At 48.0% G+C, this 20772-nt stretch overlaps 2 protein-coding genes across 2 annotated transcripts in view; one reads left to right on the top strand and one right to left on the bottom strand.

The window, feature by feature from the left end:
* The window catches only part of LOC135057187 (uncharacterized), an 826406-nt gene that overhangs the window by 570208 nt on the left and 235426 nt on the right, over nt 1-20772 (bottom strand).
* LOC135057061 (oocyte zinc finger protein XlCOF7.1-like) overlaps nt 1-20772 on the top strand; it is a 56451-nt gene that overhangs the window by 9330 nt on the left and 26349 nt on the right. The window contains exons 2-6 of the mRNA XM_063962953.1: nt 12015-12175; nt 13081-13272; nt 13682-13805; nt 13896-13993; nt 14129-14240. Coding sequence (XP_063819023.1) covers nt 12098-12175; nt 13081-13272; nt 13682-13805; nt 13896-13993; nt 14129-14240 — 604 coding nt within the window. The 5' untranslated portion in view covers nt 12015-12097. The remainder of the gene's footprint in view (nt 1-12014; nt 12176-13080; nt 13273-13681; nt 13806-13895; nt 13994-14128; nt 14241-20772) is intronic.

The following is a 20772-nucleotide window of genomic DNA, read 5'->3' on the forward strand; positions in this document are numbered from 1 at the left end:
TTTAATCTAATGGCTCCCGCCAAGGCCTCCATACAGAGGACAAAAATTAGGGGCGAGAGGGGACATCCTTGTCTAGTACCATTCCTTATCGGAACCGGGCGGGACAAGTCTCCATTAATTTTGATCCTTGCAGAGGGGGAGTTATAAAGTGCTAAAATGCGGCCCAAACTGACCGGTCCCAGCCCCAGGTGACGCAGGACCCCCTCCATAAATATCCAATCAACTCTATCGAAAGCCTTCTCGGCATCGGTAGAAAGCACCACCATCGGTTCATGTTTGCTCGAGGCCAAGTGCATCAAATCAATGATCTTGGTGGTGTTATCGCGTGCTTCTCTTCCGGGTATGAAACCCACCTGATCCGAATGCACAATGTTGGGGAGTAGCAGCTTCAATCTGTTTGCTATAAGTTTAGCAAACAGCTTGACGTCTGTGTTGAGGAGGGATATGGGTCGGTAACTAGCACATTGAGCCGGGTCTTTCCCATCCTTCGGTATAACCGTAATGAAAGCCTCTAATGATTGAGGGGAGAAACCACGGTAATCAGAGATCTCATTGAATGCCAGTAGCATTTTAGGCAGGAGAGTATTCTTAAAGAGCTTGTAATAAGAAACTGTATAGCCATCCGGGCCTGGGCTCTTCCCGGAAGGAGCTTCCTTAAGGGCTTGGTCCAATTCCGGGAGGGAAAAGGGGGAGTCTAGCCAAGCACTCTCATCCGCTGATATTCTAGGGAGTCCCGCGTCACTAAGGTATCCCTCCACCAGATCTCGAGTTGTCGACAGGGATGTCGGGGTTCTAGGTGTCTGGAGATTATATAGTTTGGTGTAGTAAGAGTGGAAGGTGTCGGCGATGTCCTTTGTAAGGGTGCGGCGGGTCCCCGCCGCATCCTGTATCGACTGAATAAATAGCGTGGCCCTCTGCGCGCGGAGCGCCCTAGCCAGTAGCTTCCCCGGTCTGTTGCCCCATTGATAAAAGCGGTTTCTACAGAGCCTATAATCCCTCTTAATGTCTGCAAACAACAATGTGTTGAGAGCAGATCTCGTCTCGGTCAGGGCGGTCAGCACCAACGGGGAGGGATTCGTTTTGTGTGTTGTCTCTAAGTCCCTAAGCCGCTGGAGTAAAGCGGTCTTTTCCCCGAGTCTCTCTTTTTTCAGCATGGAGCCTAGCTGTATGAGCTTTACCCTCAGAACACACTTGTGGGCCTCCCACACCATGACCCGGGAGACATCTGGTGTCTCATTATTTAGAAAATAATTCTCCAAAGTCTCAAGCAGCTGGGGTTGGAACCTCGTATCCATTAGAAGTTGTTCATTCAACCGCCAGGTACATTGCTTGGAGTGTGGATGGGATGTCCCCAGGGTCAGGTAGACAGGAGCGTGGTCCGACCAAGTAATTAGGCCAATAGCTGTTTCCCTAACTAGATGTAGGAATCTGTGAGGTAGGAAGAAATAGTCCAATCTAGAGTAAGTGTCGTGGGGTCTGGAATAGAATGTATAGTCCCTGTCCCCGGGGTGTTGGAGCCGCCAGGTGTCAATCAGCTGGTGGTCGTGGAGAGACCGTCGCACTCTACGGTGCGATGCTAGGGAGGGTCTTGCCGGCGTCCCAGAGATGTCCACCTCTGGTTGGAGGGTCCAATTAAGATCGCCTCCAATAACTGGAATACCCGCTACCAAGGGGGCAATGCGATTGAGAGCCTTCGCCAAGAAACTGGGTTGTGATTGATTGGGAGAGTATAGATTAATAAATGTATACAGCTGATCGAACAGTGTACATTTCACTAAGAGTATCCTGCCCTCCCCCAAAGATTCAGACGTTATTTCTCGAAAAGGCAGACGTTTAGATAACAAAATAGCTACTCCCAGAGATTTACCTTTGCTGTTGTTATTGTAGAAGGAATGTGGGTAGTTACGGTCCTTGAGACCCGGGGCCACTCCCACTTTGAAGTGGGTTTCCTGTAAGAAAGCCACATCAGCTCTGAATGCAAAGAGGTCCCTAAGCAACCTTGAGCGTTTCTCCGGGACATTGAGGCCCTTCACATTAAGGGAAACCAGTTTTATATTTGTCACTTTAGGGTCTACCGCCATCATCTAGAAACATATAGGGAATGCTTAGTCCGACCAGGAAGACAGGACAACTCGCACAGCAGAGAGTCACACAGTAGGGGGAGGGGGGGAGGAGAGGGAAAGAAGAAAACAGAAGCAAAGAAAACATAAAGAAGGTAGGTCGATAGGACTAACATAATCAAATATCAGCTGAAGAAATAAACTGAATAAATGAAAACTCTACCGCCTCTCGGGAGCTCGGACGCGCTAATCGCGTCGGAGACCAAGAATACTCGGGCGGTGCAGGGGCGAACTGGGGGGTCAGTGCCTGTCCCAACCCCAACAGGAAATATAACATCACAATCAGTAATATATCTTAACAGTTTGATCACACAACTAAGAAAAACAACCACTGAAAAGAAATGGCATTTAACCAGGAACAGGTATCTCCGACCCGTTCAGGGCTGGTGAGCGTTCGTCGAGTCGAGTGCGATCTCGATGTCCCGGCCACCTCCCCACAGGGAGAGTGTGCCGCACGGCAAGGAGATCCCTCGAGTCGGCAATAATTCTTTTAAGCTAAGGAAGGATCACTCGGAATTGCTACAGTGAATGTTCCGAACCAGGTCGAGACCTTCATCTCTTCGTCGACTGCGTGGAGGAACGCTGCTCTCTAGGGGGTCTCGGGTTGCGGTGGACAAGGTGCCAGTCGTTGTCGGGGTGGGAGAGTTCAGGTGGGGCGCCGTCGGTCATGGGCTCCTGCCATTCTGGAAGAGAGACCTGTGGTATTCCCAGCGCTTGGCAGAAAAGGGGCAAGTCGGAGGAGTCTTTAAAGGTGTATAGTGTCCCATTGTGCGAGGTCTGGAGGCCAAAAGGGAAGCTCCATCTATATTTAATGCCCAGCTTCCGGAGTTCTGCAGTGAGCGGGTGTAAGGCTCTACGCTTTTAAAGGGTCGTCCACGATAGGTCCTGGAAGATCTGAAGTTTATGAGTGGCAGTCTCTATCACATCCATGCGGTGGGTTTTGCGAAGGATCTCCTCTTTTTCCGTGTAATAATGTAGACGACAGATGATGTCGCGGGGGCGATCAGACGGTGCGCCCCTGGGTCTCAGGGCTCGGTGGGCCCTGTCGAACTCGATTATTGAAGCAGGATCACGTCCCAGAATTTCATTGAAAACCGTCGTGAGGAAGTCAATGAGGCAAGCAGGTGCGATATCCTCCGAGACCCCCCTGACCCTCAGGTTATTTCTCCTTCCACGGTTATCCAAATCCTCTACACGGTCTTGGAGCTGTTGGAGGCAGGACGCCTGCTTGATAACGGTGGCCCTGAGGGCGTTATGTGCAGCTGCTGTGTCTGAAGAGAAAGCTTCCAGCGTAGACAGGCGGGAGCCGATGTGCGTTATTTCTGCCTGAACCGCAGCAATCTCTGAGCGGACCGTTTCCCTGACTCTACCTTCCAAGTGTTAAAAGTCCTGCTTAGTTGGATGGGCCTGAAGCAGGTTCAGAATCTGGGCGAGACTTCCCGGGTCCGTCGTGGCGTGTGGGGCTGCCGCCTGTGATCCCACTTGGGAAGCCGAGTCCGAGACAGGCGAGAGACGTGGGGTCGAGGGTAGTGAGGCGTCCACCGTGGGGGCGGCACCCTGGGGGAGAAGAAATTGCCTCATGTCAACCGAGGTCGGGGTATCCATTGCACGCGTCGGGGTGAGTGTATGTGACTTCCTTCCTCTCCCTTGCAATCCTTTCTTTCCTCTCACCATGAGGCACCTTGGGTACGCCAGTAGAACATCAGAAGTAACGTTGTGTGATTAGAGCATCATCCCGTCAGGGTCAGCACCAGCACGCCACCCCCGAATCTAGGTAGCTAGCCGGCCATCAGTATAGGAGTAAACTTGCAAAAAAGAAACCGTCAGGCCGCAGGGCCATGGGTTAAGAGAAAATTCCGGGTCCTCTACGGCAAAGAAATGGTAGCTGGGTGACACAGTAGGGACTGAGCGCGGAAATGGCAGGGATGACAGCAGGAGTGCCCTCCACGCTTCATGTGACACAGCACAGGGACCTGAGGAGACAGGGAGCGTGTTTGTGGGCTATGAGCTGGCTAGGTCAGGGGTGACAGCAGCATGAAAGTCACCGTGTGCTGCCTCTTCCAGAGGGTGATAATCGTGGTGCCAATCCCAAGATGGCCGCCGGCAGGTCTCTGGAGCTGCCCCAGCCCGCGGCCTCCTCCTCTGTCACCAGGTTCCAGGGGCCAGATCAGCGGGGGTGTTGGGAGCGTGGGTCCGGGTTTAGGGACCCTACGGGAGAGCCCCGGCAGCAGCCGCGAAGGCCGAACGCTCAGCGGTGCCAACCGCAAGATGGCCGCCCGCCGCGGCCCTTACCTCGAGTGTTCTCGGCGGTCCCCAGTACCCTGCTGGATTCTCCGTGTGCCTGGTAGCGCGTCTTGCGGTGGGGTGTGCCGTCCAAACGGGGGAGACAGTCTGCAGAGCAGGGCGGGCCGTCTCGGATCCGGCAGGCAGGTCACTCCGGCGGCTCGCACCCGAAATCGAGGTCCCGGCCTCAGCACCAGAGGTAGGCCGCAATCCGCAGGGGGCAATACAGGGCCCCCCCGACTCCGCAGCACTCACCCCTCGGTACCAGGCAGGTCAGCTGGCCCAGGTAGGCACAGTGCAGCCAGCAAATAAGTCCAAACATAGGCCCGGGCACTTTTATGGGAAAATTCAGGCTGGAGCTCCACTGAATCCCAGCCTTCCCTGATGCCGGCCAAGCCACCGCTTTGAATCCTTTTCGTTGACAGCTGGTATGTAAATAATGAATATAATCTGTGTATTGTGATCCCTGAGTGTTAGACGTGTGATGTCCGGGTGTAGTAGTTATGTGATATTAGTGTGACCTGTGTATAGTGATTCCTGAGTGTCAGACGTGCGATATCCGGGTGTAGCAGTTATGTGATATTAGTGTGACCTGTGTATAGTGATTCCTGAGTGTCAGACGTGTGATATCCGGGTGTAGCAGTTATGTGATATTAGTGTGCTCTGTGTATAGTGATTCCTGAGTGTCAGACGTGTGTTATCCAGTTGGAGCAGTTATGTGACCTGTGTTTCTGGAGCGGGGTACACTGGTATTCCACAGGGAATAACATCGGGGTGTAGAGTTGGATCTTGATCCGAGGCACCAACAGGCTAAAGCTTTGACTGTTCCCAGGATGCACTGCACCGCCTCCTCTATAGCCCCACCTCCAGGCACTGGAGCTCAGTTTGTAAGTTGGTGCCTGCAGAGCAGGCAGCTAACAGGTGGGGCGAAAAGAGCTTTTTTAGAAGACTTCAAGGGCCGCAGCACAAGCACTAGTTGCAGTGTATGTCATGTTGACATTCTGTGCTGTGGCTCCATCACCTCCCTCAGCTGCGTTATATACTCCCACGGCCTAGTTGCCAGGTACTTACAGCGGAGGAGCTCGGGTCATTAGGCACACATCACCGCTGCTGCTCTCCTGGATCGCGTGGCCGCACTTCAGGGAGGAGGTAAGAGGGTCCCCCAGGTGGGACCCGCCGATAAATTGCGATCCGGTTGCCGTCCCAGGAGACGGACCGCGCCGCTGGCGTGGACACGGTGGCCGTGCAGGGACCCCACTATATCCACCAGGGCAGGGAGCACAGGTCGTATTTACTAAAATTCATTTGTTATAGGCTCCATAGTACCCGGTGGTGAAGTCCAGCAGAGGGGATAAGGCGCTGACCTGTAGCCCCTCCCCCAGGCGCCATCTACAGCAGGTGTTCCCGCCCTGGAGCTGCATCTCTCTCTCACTCCCTCACTCCTTGTCAGCGTTTGGGCGCCATTTCGCATAGCTGCGCTGCTCCTGGGACTGCTGGGCACTGTCTCCTCTGTAAAGCCGCCTGTCTCATCAACGCTGTGCATTTACAGGACACTTAAGTATTCTACATGTCGTTTAGACAGTGTTAGTTAAGAACAAGTGCACTACTATATGAATATTTAGTACAAGTATTCTGTGATATACATTCAGTGTTTACTGTGTATTGTTATATCTGTATACATACATATCTCTATGTAGTATTACCAGTCCAGTGCAGGGTTATTGGTTATATGTAATCATTTCTGCATTGTACCGGTGACTGTGTGTGCCTATAGCTGCTGTGTGGTTTCTATTCTGTGTATCACACATATTGCTATCACTATATTCTGTACCCTGGGGAACTAAGTGCATCAGCGTCTCATATACCATATAGTGTTCCACAGGATATACTGTTTTGTATCTTTCACTGTGTGTTTCAGTCACCTCATTCCGCTAAAATCCTCTGTTTGTGCTCTACATTTGCGGTCACATAACACAGGGGTTTTTTGTCAGGTATTGTGATTGTCTGGTCATATTGTACTGTTACGCCCTAAGGCTACATTCCCAGTTATGTCTGCTACACAGGGCGGGAAATCCACAGACGCTCCTGCATCATGCAGTGCTGACGCCACAGATTTACACGAGGAAAAGATTTCAGCAGAGAGTTCCGGTACTGGGTGCCCTGCACCCTCCAGTCTGCCCGCAGCTCCTGTGGCAAATCAAGATTCACCTTGGGCTGCATTCTCAAATATGCTGACTACGCTTGTAACACGACTTACGCCCCTGTGGGACCTCCTGTGCCATTACAGCCACATATTGTCCCTCTAGTTAAGCCACCATGGGCGGATTCTCTGTCAACCCAGTTACAACAACTAAATGAGTCCTTGGTTAAACAGAAAACTAACCCTTGCTATACTGGGACCAAAGGGTCCTCTAAGCGGGCCATTTCTTCCTCACAATCCACTAATATTTCGGATGATTCTTCCAATGAGTGTGGGGATTATACTGATTCTTCAGATACTGATACTGTTGTTTCTGATGAGGACTCTATAACTCAAGTTGATGATTCTAAACTAGTGGAAGCTATCAAGCTGATTCTCCAGATTGAGGATGAGATTGATCCTCCTGCTACGTCTAAGAAACCTGATAAGTTTAAACGTCAGAAGGTTGCTAAAGTAGTTTTACCTCATTCTGACCTCTTAATTGACATACGTCAGGAATCCTGGGAGTCTCCAGGAAATACATTTTCCCTGTCTAAAAGGATGTTGGCTCGTTATCCTATCCCTGCGGAGTTGAGTAACAAGTGGGAAACTTCACTGCCGGTGGACTCTCATGTCGCCCGTCTAGTGGTGTCTTCTACTCTGCCTGTCACCACTGTCACTTCACTGAAGGAACCGACGGATAAGCGTGTGGAGGGATGCCTGAAGTCTATCTACACCAGTCATGTCCAAACTGCGGCCCTCCAGCTGTTGAGAAACTACACATCCTAGCATGCCCTGACACAGCTTTAGCATTCTCTGACAGCAAAACTGTCAGGGCATGCTGGGATATGTAGTTTCTTAACAGCTGGAGGGCCGCAGTTTGGACATGCCTGATCTACACACTTACCGGTGCTGTACATAGACCCACTATGGCAGCCTCTTGGGCTGCAAAAGCTATTGAAGCATAGGTTCAGGCAATTGAGGATGAGCTACCTCTAAATTTCTTTGACACTGCCAGACAATATCTGTCGTATATTACCACAGCCTCTCACTATATTCAGAAGGCGGCCTCTGATGCCGGTGTAATGGCGGCCAAGGCGTCTACTACGTCTATCCTGGCTCACCAGATTTTGTGGTTAAGGTCCTGGAAAGTGGACCTGGACTCCAAAAAGACCTTGGAGGTGCCCCCTTTTAAGGGGGACATCCTATTTGGGGAGGATCTGAACAAGATCGTGACTGACTTGGCGACAGCCAAGACTGCATTTCTCCCAAGTACTAATCCTTCTGCTCCGAAGGCTAAGAGTACCACCTTTCGTTCCTTTCGACCTCCAGGTAAAGCGAAGGGTCAGGCATATCCGAGACAGGTTCGTACTTCCAAAACCACCAAGCCCAAGTCTAAGCAATCTTGGGCCGCCCGTCAGTCTGCTTCCAAACAGGCTAAGCCTGCAGCATGACGGGGCGGGCCTCCCCCTGGGGAATCTCAGGGTGGCAGGCCGATTTCTGCAGTTCACCCAGGCCTGGTTAAGGACCACTTCAGATGCTTGGATGCGGGAAGTTGTCTCTCACGGGTACGCAATCTCTTTCCAGAGACGCCCCCTCAACGGTTCTTCTCGACGGTTATTCCTTCGGATCCGCTGAAAGCACACACTTTGCACTTGGTTGTACAACCCCTACTAGATACTGGAGTGATTGTGCCGGTACCTCTGTCTCAAAGAGGCAGGGGTTACTATTCAATCCTGTTTCTAGTCCTGAAACCAAATGGGTCCTCCCGGCCTATACTCAACCTCAAATCTTTGAACAAATTAGTGAGGGTATCCAAATTCCGTATGGAAACTCTGCGCTTTATTGTACTAGCTATGGAGTCCAAGGACTAAATGGTATCCCTGGACATACAGGATGCTTACCTGCACATAGCTATTGCCATGTCGCATCAGCAATATCTGCGGTTTGCTGTTGGCAACCTAAATGATCAATTCCAGGCCTTGCCTTTCGGACCGACCATGGCTCCTCGGATCTTCACAAAGGTCATAGCAGTCATGACGGCTCTTCTCCGCCGTCTGGACGTCAGGATCATGTCGTATCTGGATGACTTGCTGATCCCAGGGAACTCCTCAGAAGTTCTCCTCAGGCATCTGGAACTGATGGTTCAATTCCTACAAGCCCACGGGTGGCTCATCAAGTGGAAGAAGTCCTCGCTGGTTCCTGCTCAGAGCATGGTGCACCTGGGGGCATTGCTGGACACACACAACCAACGCATGTACTTGTGTTCGGAGAAAGTCCTGAAACTTCAGGACAAGATCCGATACTTCCTCTCTTGCCACAGAGTGTCTGTACACTCGGCAATGCAAGTACTAGACCTCATGGTGTCGGCATTCGACATAGTGAAATTCGCTCAATTTCATTCCAGCCCTCTGCAACGATTAATCCTTTCCAAGTGGAACGGCCTGCCTCACCGGATCAGGTCTCAAATGATCTCCTTGACTCCAAAGGTTCGTCTATCACTGAGCTGGTGGCTACAGGACCAACAGTTGAGCAGGGGCCGTCCCTTTTTTATCTCCAACTGGGTCCTCCTAACAACGGACGCCAATCTGCGGGGTTGGGGTGCGGTGCTGGAGCAACACTTTCTTCAGGGTCGGTGGACCGATAAACATTCTGGAATTGAGGGCAGTGTTCAATGCATTGACTCCGGCCCTGCCTCTAGTACAGGCCTGTTCAAGTACAATTAGACAACGCCACCACGGTGGCGTACATAAATCATCAAGGCGGCACTCGAAGCCGCATGGCAATGATGGAAGTGTCCAAAATCCTCCAATGGGCGGTACCCCATTTGCCAACCATATCGGCAGTGTTCACTCCGGAAGTCCTCAACTGGGAAGCGGACTTCCTCAGTCGTCAGGACGTGTACGCCGGCGAGTGAGTCTTTCAACTCCTAGTGGACAAGTGGGGCCTACCAGATGTAGACCTGATGGCATCTCGACACAATCACAAGGCTCCGGTCTTCGGAGCAAGGACAAGGGATCCTCAAGCAGCGTTCGTGGATGCACTAGCAATTCCATGGAACTTTCGGCTGCTGTATGTGTTCCCTCCAGTGTCACTCCTGCCCAGGGTAATACGGAAGTTCAAGCAAGAAGGAGGAATACTACTTCTAGTCGCTCCAGCATGACCCAGAACTGCAGGGTCTCTCGATAGAAAGTCCTCTTCTACTTCCTCAACGCCCAGACATCCTCGTTCAGGGCCCTTGTGTCTACCCGGACCTGGCCAGACTAGCTTTGACGGCGTGGCTCTTGAAGCATCATTCCTGAGAGCAAAAGGATTCTCTGAGGCTGTCATTTTAACTATGTTGAAAGCACGTAACCCAGCTTCGGCTCAGATTTATTACAGGGTCTGGAATTCTTACTTCACTTGGTGTGCTGCTAAGAATTATCATGCGTATACTTTCAAAACTTCAAGACTTTTGGCTTTTCTCCAGCAAGGCCCAGACTTGGACCTTCGTCTGGCCTCCCTCAAGTTGGTGTGCTTTCAGATAAAAATTGTGTCCCTTCCTGACGTTCACACTTTCACTCAGGGTGTTCTATGAATTCAGCCTCCCTATGTCCCTCCTGTGGCTCCATGGGATCTGTCTGTCATATTGAATTCTTTGCAAGAGTCTCCATTTTAACCTCTTGAATCTGTGGACCTTAAATGCCTTACGCTTAAGGTCGTATTTTTCTTGGCTATTGCCTCTGCTAGGACAGTGTCGGACTTAGGAGCTTTGGGGGTAATTCCAAGTTGATCGCAGCAGGAAATTTTTTAGCAGTTGGGCAAAACCATGTGCACTGCAGGGGAGGCAGATATAACATTTGCAGAGAGAGTTAGATTTGGGTGTGGTGTGTTGAATCTGCAATCTAATTTGCAGTGTAAAAAATAAAGCAGCCAGTATTTACCCTGCACAGAAATAAAATACCTGACCCAAATCTAACTCTTTCTGCACATGTTATATCTGTCTCCCCTGCAGTGCACATGGTTTTGCCCAACTGCTAAAAAATTTCCTGCTGCGATCAACTTGGAATTACCCCCTTTGTCCTGTCATCCGCCCTTTCTGATTTTTTCATTGTGACCTGGCTGTTCTTCGAACTCGCCCTGGTTATTTGCCTAAGGTGGTATCTTCTTTTCACCTTAACCAGGAGATTGTGATTCCAGCCTTCACCTCTTTGGATGTGGTACGGGCTCTCCATATCTATGAAGAGGGCTGCCTCCATTAGGAAGTCTGATTCCCTTTTTGTACATTCTGGTTTTCACAAAAACGTGGCTGGCCTGCGATTAAGCAGACTTTGGCCCGATGGATTAGAAAGGTGATTGCACAAGCTTATGCGCAGGCTGGGCTCCCAGCTCCTGCTGCTATTAAGGCCCATTCTACTCGGTTCGTTGGACCTTCTTGGGCGGGTTCCGTGGCGCATCCACAGAACAATTGTGCAAGGCGGCTACGTGGTCCTCTATGGCCATGTTCAGCAGGTTCTGTGCTTTTGATACTTCCGCCTCCCAGGATGCTTCCTTTGGACGCCGGGTTCTTGTACCCACTACAGTGCATCCCCTCCCATGAGGAACTGCTTTAAGAAATCCCCAATGTTATACCCTGTGGAATACCAGTGTACCCCGCTGCAGAAAAGGAGATTTATGGTAGACTTACCATGGTTAAATCTCTTTCTGCGAGGTACACTGGATTAGCCGCAGGTACCTTCTCCTGTCGTGAGAATGTGGTTCTATGTGTCTAACATCTACCGTCTCTATTTTATCTGCTACTGCATTGGACTGGTTAACGAAACTGAGCTCCAGTGCCCTGAGGCGGGGCAGTGCATCCTGGGAACAGTCCAAGCTTTAGCCTTTTGGTGCCTCGGATCAAGATCCAACTCTACCCCCCGATGTTATTCCCTGTGGAATCCAGTGTATCTCACAGAAAGAGATTTAACCATGGTAAGTCTACCATAAATCTCCTTATAGTGATCAATGTACAACAGCAGAGCATAACTCTTTACATTTGGGATTACTGTGGGGAGTAATATTTCAGTTTCTAAAATGAAATGAAAACAAATACCCAAAGAAACCCATCTTAGGAGGCATTTATAACAGATATCATGTGGAGCAAGTTACACCAGTAATAATATAATAATTTATATAGCGCTCTTTCTCCAATAGGGCTCAAGGCGCCAGGTACAGTTATGTACCTGGGAGGACCAGGACTTGGCTACAAGTGGGCCAGTAATTTACTCTTAAGCAGCACAGCATTGTGTGCAGATTATTAGTGTTCTGTAGCTGGATCAGCGGAATCTCTGAGAAACATCGACCAGGGCTCTATGGCTCAGGGAAATAGGAGGACTTACTGTCACTCAGTGTTACATCTGTATATTTTACATGTGTACTCTGTAATGTTTTATAATAGTTATATTTATTCCTAGAAAATAAGCAGTGAGGAGCCAGACCCTTTACACTAGTCACGTGACGGTGAGACGTGTCCTGTATAAATCATTGATCACGGAGGATGGGTAAGGCCCGGAGTCACAGGACAGAAAAGATACTAAATCTCACCCTGGAGATCATCTACCTGCTGATTGAGAAGGTGAGGGGAGTATGGGAATGTAACAGTGATATCACATATATATAGTACTAATCTAGATACCTGACTGGGGAGGTGAGGGGGTCTGGGAGTGTCACAGTGACATCACTTTTATCTCTATGACTAGCACAGGGACCTGACTGGGGAGGTGAAGGAATCTGGGAGTGTCACAGTGACAGCACTCTTATCTCTTATACTAATACAGGGACCTGATTGGAGAGGTGAGGGAGTCTGGGAGTGTCACAGTGATAGCACTCTTATCTCTTATAATAACACAGGGACCTGAGACCTGACTGGGGAGGTGCAGGAGTCTGGGAATGTCACAGTGACATCACTCCTATCTTTATTACTTACACAGGAACCTGACTGGGGAGGTGAGAGAGTCTGGGAATATCACAGTGATATCACATATCTATAGTACTAATATAGAGACCTGACTGTTGAGGCGAGGGAGTCTGGGAGTGTCACAGTGACATCACTCTTACCTCTAATAATAAAACAGGGATCATACTGGAGAGGAGCAGTATCCTGGGAGAGAGGCTCCACTCCTTTTGATGCATGTTTGTGCGATGCCCTGTGTGACTCCAACCAGACGCATTTACAGAGCATTCCATAACGGTTTTATCAGTCTTGTACATTTGAACCCAGCAGACAATATTATTTGTGGCCGCTTTTGTGAGATACTTTATAGATACAAATACTGTATAATCTTACACCTTAACTGACACTGCAGCCCCGGCCATCTTCACCGAGTCCTTTTTTTTTTTATCTGGCTGCCACCCCAGTATCATCTTGCTGTTTGCACTCTGTAATCTAGATTGCTCTTGTATATTGTACAATAATCTTTAAAAATAACAAATTCAAATATTTACGCATATTTAATTTTGATTGACTCCCCAATTACACAGGATTACATAGTAGAGAATAAGACATCTGTTCATCATGAGACACCCAGTAGCCGTCCCTGTGTGTCAGGAGGATTGGACAGGATCCAGAGCCTCATCATGGAGCCTCCACCTCACTCACTGATACATGAGAGAGACAATGACCAGAAGATCCTGGAACTCACCAACAAGATCATTCAGCTGCTGACTGGAGAGGTGACTGCTGGGAATGGGACATTATACAGTAACACCAGGGGAGGTGTCTGGGTGATGACTGGAGAGGTGACTGCTGGGAATGGGGCATTATACAGTAAAACCAGGGGAGGTGTCTGGGTGATGACTGGAGAGGTGACTGCTGGGAATGGGGCATTATACAGTAACACCAGGGGAGGTGTCTGGGTGATGACTGGAGAGGTGACTGCTGGGAATGGGGCATTATACAGTAACACCAGGGGAGGTGTCTGGGTGATGACTGGAGAGGTGACTGCTGGGAATGGGACATTATACAGTAACACCAGGGGAGGTGTCTGGGTGATGACTGGAGAGGTGACTGCTGGGAATGGGACATTATACAGTAACACCAGGGGAGGTGTCTGGGTGATGACTGTGTCATTGTGTGTGTCAGGTTCCTATAAGGTGTCAGGATGTCACTGTCTATCTCTCCATGGAGGAGTGGGAGTATATAGAGAGACACAAGGATCTGTACAAGGACGTAATGATGGAGAATCACCAGCCCTTCACAGCACTGGGTAAGAGTAAACTTTAATTTATTGTACAGGAGAGAGCAGTTTTGAGGACTCATATAAACAATGTACTCAGTTTCTGTGTTCCTCCTACAGATGGACCCAGTATCAAAGATAACCCAGAGAGATGTCCCCGTCCTCTGTATTCACAGGATTGTACACCGGAGAATCACAGGAACCCACAGGAGGATCAAGTAGGTGGAATTTAGGGTCTTACCATAGTAACTTTATGTGATTTGTAGAAAATCATTGTGGGTTTTATACTCTGATATTCTTTTGTTTTATTCCAATTAATTTCATCAGACTTTTTTGTTTTGTGGTTTAATTAGAGTGAAGGTCTGACAGATGTTAAGGTAGACTATATAGAGGGAGAAGAAGAGACGTGTGTGAGGGGTGACTATCAGTGTAAGGAGGAGGAAATCCCTACAGATATCAGCACAGGTGAGTAATAATCACTTATTACAGAGAAGAGTCACATATTCTCCTTGTTCTGTCACTACAGCAGCCTCTTATTCTGCATCCTCCTCTGTCAGTACAGACTAATAAAGGACATGTATCTTGCAGTGATATACTTCCTCTATCATCCAATCTGGGAAACATTGCATGAATCGGCTGTGGGTAGAGAGGCTGGCCAGTAGTGAAGGCACTAAAAGGTTAACTATAAACTCCACCCCCTCTTAATTGCTACCACCCCCATAAAACCCCAGTTTTTATTTTGGTGCCTTGGAGTAAGGCAAGATAAGTAGTTAGAATTGTCACCGCTTCCCTGTGTAGAGATCGTCCAGGGCTCTTCCTCCTACTGTTCTTGGCAGCAGGAATGGAGTGGTCTTCTGATTCAGGGTAGGGCAGCCACAGAATACCTCTAAGTTATTGCTGAGTTGTAGGCTACGCTCCTCCAGTTTTCTCCCGGGACATGGCGCCTGCAGGCTTCCGTGACCAGGTAACAGAGAGCAGCAGAAGTACTATTTTCCTTCACTTCAGGGGATCTGAGAAGTGCTGTGAAGTTCAGGCACCGTTTCCTCCCATGGCACTTAGCTCCTTTCCCATACCTTCTCCGTGGGTTTTCACTGCGAGGCTGAAACGCTAAAGCGCTATCTTGCTGACGGATCCCCCGGGCCTGGGGGACAGAGTTCAGGGGCTTAAAGTATTTTAACCTTTGTGATATGCTGCTCTCTTTATAGAATCAGTTCATAGCTGTATTACTGTGGGGAATATATCTTTCTCCGGCTGGGTCCACAGGTTATCCACAGGATAACATTGGGATATGCCGGAGCGACAGCGGAAATGGCACCAAACAGTCACGAGCTTTCTGGCCTCCCAGGATGCATCGGGCTCATCCATATAATCCCGCCCACTGACTCAGTCAAATCAGTTTTTTGTTTGGTGCGGCAGGAGCCGGACCATGGTCACAGGGCTGCTGTTAAAGGCAGCCCTAAGCTTTTATTATTTTATTTTTATAGTCTTACTATGTTTTGAGTGATCTTTCTTAACAGCGTCTTAAACGCATGCTAGAAAGAGTCGCTCCAACAACTCTCCACCGGGTCGCAACAACGCTTACCCCCGGGTATTAGTGCTGTCTCGACGGGCGTCTGTGTCGGATGTTTTAGCAGGTCCAGCAGACGTTACCAGGCTGTGGCCGGAGCATGGGGAGAAGGTAAGGCATCGGTTCCACTTACTAGGGGAATTCGGACACAGCCGCACTGTATTGGAGGAGACTACAAACAGTGGCTGACGCGCTGCCACTCTTAAGTGCTCCAGCGCTATGCTTTAGGGATCATAGGTGCCAGGACTAGGTTGAGGCCACGATCCTTAGAGTTTATGTCAGCAGCCCCTCCCCCCAGTTCATGACCAGTTTCCGTGCGTCTTCCGTCCATGAACTGATGACCTCACTTCTGTCTCAGACGCTACCACGAGGGTACTCGGTCGCAGCTTAGAACGCTGCGGTTGTGTACACTAGAGTTGCCGCCGAAACTGGGTCGCAGATAGGAGCGTCTGCATTCACTCATCTGTGAAAGCCTATTATATATCCTATATAAAACACGCTAAAAGGTTAAAAGACTCAGTACGCTATTAGAGTAAGTGGTACCGTAATGGTACGTACTCAGCGTAGCGGACGCTTAGCCGTGGACGAGCGGCACGTTCGCTCACGGCTTAATGCGTACAGGCAAGCACGCTATAGGCTGCCGACTAACGTAATGATACGCTATCAGTGTAGCGGACGCTCGTGACCACGAGGAGATCACGAGCGGCGCTGACGCTCACAGAGTTAAAACTTTGTAACAATATCCTAAACAATGTACTTATATTGTAAACCTTTGTGCAGTGATAAGGTGTAAATGCAACACAGTGTAACCTTGTTAGTTAGAAAGCTGTATGAGCGATTCTTACGCTCTGAGAACCCTTTAGCAATATAATAAACACTCAAATACCGGTCTAAGGGTCTAACACCTTTTAAGGGAATGAATGAAAGTTCAATTGCAAAAGAATACACAATACAAGTTATACACTACCGAACTAACATAAAAATACCTAACCGAGTTACTACACGTTAAAATACAACAAAGACACAATTACATTTAAGGGGGAAGGAGAGAGAGAATGGCTTACAACAAAATAGGAGATAAATATGGTTGCAGAGAAACTTACGCACAAGGGGAACAATCGCAAGCGCCTTTCTGGATATCCAGCTCCCGATTATCAGTGATGAGAACCGTTGAAAAGAATAGAGAGCTGGCCCAGATCGGCTTGTCTTTATATACACTTACACACAGTACAGTACAATGGTCCCTACATTCTTATTGTTCATTGGACACAGGAATTCGTCTCTGCATTATAACAAAAGGTCATAGGTTGGTTCATACAGGTGGGCTGTGACTATTTCAAACTGCTCAGGTGGGAGGGAAACTGGGTTTCCCGCCGCATGGGTAATAAAGTGCAAATATAGTAAATGTCCATAAACTTCTTATGTCCATAACTATACGCACGAGCGAGTAATCCGCTTCAAACCAACACCGGAATATTGCTAATTATATTCTCTTCCGATGGATACTAAACACCACTGTGTAACCCCTGTCTGACCCTTCGTATCAAACAAAGAGGAATCTCTCTGTCCCCGAACATGCTATATTAACTAAACTTTCAGATTCTATCAAAGGGACCATAATCTACAAAATACATTATATGACTAAATTATGTTATGATTCAATCGCCCGCTAGACGCACACAAACTCTACCGTAAATGCGCATACCGCGCGCCCGCGAGTGCACGCGACCGCGAGTATACGCACGCACGGGAGAGCTCATGCTCGTGCAGCGTGCACACGCATGAGGTGCATATATGGCAATGTGCAGCGTGATATTTTTCTGACTTTGACAGTCCACCCTTTGGCAGTCACCAATAACTGCCACTTCCTAAAACAGTTCACAAAGAGAAAAATATATGTCATGTATAATACATTTCTATGATTGGGTAGGGGAGAAGAGGAGAAGGTGGGAAAACGGTATGACCTAGTGAGATAGCAGAAGCATGTGTGTATGAATCCATGTTTGGGGGGTCATGTATCATCGTGCCGTACGTGTTTTAAATCAAGCTTCGAGGTATTGTGAAGTATACATTTGAATTCCTTCTTATCCCGTATTAAGGGTCTGTGGATGGGCTGTCAAACTTTACCGAGCTCTTTTTGGCTTTTGGTTGCAACAAAATGGGGGAGCACATTTTAGTTGATGATACATGAATGGGGGGATATGTGAGTGCTGATATCTGTGCCTATATTCCCTATCGACTATGTGTGTTATTACCTGAAGGTTGTAGAAATGAAGATAAAGAGCAATTATGGTAAATGCAGTCGTAAACTATGTGAGTTTAATGTACATTTGCCGATTGAGGTCTTGTCTGTGTCTTGTCTTGTCTCGATGTACATGTTGACTGTAGTCTCCCGATGCTTTTGCTATAAACGGTGTGCAAAAAGCTTTTTCAATGTCCATAGACTTACAAAAAGTGTTGGGCTAGCGTAAAGTTAAAGTTACTAGGGATATGGGGGTCTATGGCATAGTCCATCAGTTGTCTGTGTAAAAGGTTGTCAAATTCTTCTTCCAAGCGGATGTCTTTGTACCTTTGGAGGAAAACAAAGGAGAAACGGGTGAAAGAAACGGACCGTGGAATCACATTTTCATCACAACATTGTCTCAATGGTTGGGTCGTAAATCAAATCAGTCGTTGTTATTACAGTATCTTCACTTCTTAGACTCATCACTCGGGCGCTACGTTTACACTTTGTTAAAACCCGAACGCATCTAAATATCAGACCGACCAATATGATGACACCCAGAATACACAAAAGAAATTTCCCTACATCCATGATAATACCTTGGGTCCATTCTCCTAAACCAGAGAACCAATTTCGTGGGTTCAACCATGTCACCCAACCGGTCAGCTCATTACCCACAGCGGCAAGGGTGAGATTGTGTTTCCTTCGGAACTCCCATTTTAATTGCAAAATGTCATCCATCTTTTGATCTATGACCTCGGCCGGGTCCTCTGTGCTGTTTGTAATATACGTGCAGCACTTTATTCCATACTGAGTCGCTAGGGTAACACAATACCCGCCTGTCACAGCTGTGAGATAATTGAGAATCATCCTATGCTGAACCAGTTCTGTTTTATAAGCTTGGAGCTCCCTTCCGGTATACCTGAATGTGTCATCATACATTTCAGTGATATTGTCTAATAAATTTGCAAGCGCAGATATATATTTATAATTTATCACTCCTCTGGCGGTACGAGTGATATCTAACGCGATTAGGAATTGAATCCCGGTGGATTCATGGATCAGGTCAGAGGCCGGATGCTCTGTTCTTTCTATCAGGTGCCGTTTAACGATGTGCTCGTAATGAGTGTGAGTATAAGGAGCTTGGGCACTGCGGTGAATATCCTTCATTTTAGTGTGGGATACGGTCATTACCTCAGGCAGTACTTTTCCAATATAACATAACCCTTCTGAGTTTGGGGCAAGCCACTTATACGCCTTCCTCCCGCATATGAAGTATGCATCATCGGGGAGAACATATGGGACGGAATAGGACATTACCATATTACAAATTTTCCATATGAAATCTCCTAACCCTAATTCTCCCATCTGTTTAGTACACGTATCTGTTTGTACGATATGTGCACAGTATCCTGGTGATACTTCTCCAACTCTCATGATCCTACTTCCTAAGGTATACCTATATCGGAAATATTTTCCACTACCGGCTATGTAACGTATAAGTTCTGTATCTGTAGGCATTCTATCGGCTCTGTATGAAAAGGTCATGGTTTGGTTGTTCCATGACACTTCCCAATTTCCCGGCTTTCGGGGATTGGAAATGTTAAAACATACTAGGGATCTATCCACATGATATTGGTGGAGCTTCAAACTAGGAGGACTGGAGATATTAAACCTCCTGTCCACCGGCCTCCCACCACTTAGCTCAAGTACCTCCCCTATAGTTAGAGGGAATGGTACTAACCCTGATTTGCTATGGCCTTGAGGTACTTGAGAGCATACCCAACAATCTGTCTGGTTTAACACTTTACCCACTAAGGAGTGATAGTCACTCAATGGATGCCGGTCCATGTGGATATTAAAACTGGATTGGCATTTCTTGATACACCCATCCTCAACTACACTGTCACAGAGTCTACAGATACAGTTCTCTTCCGCTAACAATCCTTCACAATTCCTTCTATTGTCAATGCTACCAGATCGTTTTCTGATACTCGCCTTTACTCGGTGATTATGTTGTTCTTGGAAATCTACGCCTCCATCTCTGTCATCAGAACCCATTCCAGAACCTCTCTCGACCTCCATGGTACTCTCGCCGGAACAGACTGCTCTGGTCAACATCATGGTCAACAGGAAAATCCGGATCACAGTCTCTTGGGTCAAGTCCATCTTATAGGAGGAAATGGAGGAGAATGAGAAGGGGGAAAGAAATAATTGAGGGAGATGGGATGGGAAGTGGAGAAAAACAATAAAAGGGAACAGGGAATCGACAACTGCCTCCGGTCTTATTATTCTCAATGCTCAGGTGCCGTCTCAGTCCTCCTGAAACAGACACTCCAGTGATACAACTTCCTCTACCGTCTGTTCTTTATCACGGGACCTCTCTGGATCAGCAACCTTCTTATAATGGGACGAATGAACCCAAGTCTCTCTCTCGGCAACCTTCAATGCTGTCGTGCTAATCAATAAGACTTGGTATGGTCCTTCCCATCTGTCAATAAGGCAACCTGAGCGTAGAAAATTCCGTATCATTACATAATCCCCAGGTTCAATGTCCTGACAATTACTATCTGGCAGATCAGGAATCACTAGCTTCAAATTATCATTCTGATTCCTTAGCTGTTTACTCATCTTAACCAAATACTTTACAGTCACTTCATTGTTACACTTCAAATCATCCTGAGGGTTAATCATAACATGCGGTTGTCGACCGAACAGAATTTCAAAAGGGGACAGATTAAGAGGGGACCTGGGAGTGGTTCTGATGCTGTATAATACAATGGGTAAAGCTTCTGGCCATGTCAATCCTGTTTCTGCCATAACTTTGCTCAATTTATTTTTAATAGTGCTGTTCACTCTTTCTACCTTCGCACTCGCCTGGGGGCGGTACGGAGTGTGCAGCTTACTATCAATTCCCATCAACTTACACATTCCTTGAAAGACATCACCTGTAAAATGGGTACCCCTATCACTTTCAATTATTCTAGGGATACCGTATCTACACACAAATTCCTGTACAATTTTCTTAGCAGTAAACATTGCAGTATTTGTGGCCGCAGGAAATGCTTCGACCCAATTTGAAAACACATCTATACAAACTAGTACATACTTCAAATTTCGACAAGGGGGTAATTGTATGAAATCAATTTGTATCACCTGAAAAGGGACGCCTGTAGGTGGGATATGAGATGGTTCTGTTGGTATTG

Source organism: Pseudophryne corroboree, chromosome 3, assembly GCF_028390025.1.
Source record: "Pseudophryne corroboree isolate aPseCor3 chromosome 3, aPseCor3.hap2, whole genome shotgun sequence".
NCBI lineage: Eukaryota > Metazoa > Chordata > Amphibia > Anura > Myobatrachidae > Pseudophryne > Pseudophryne corroboree.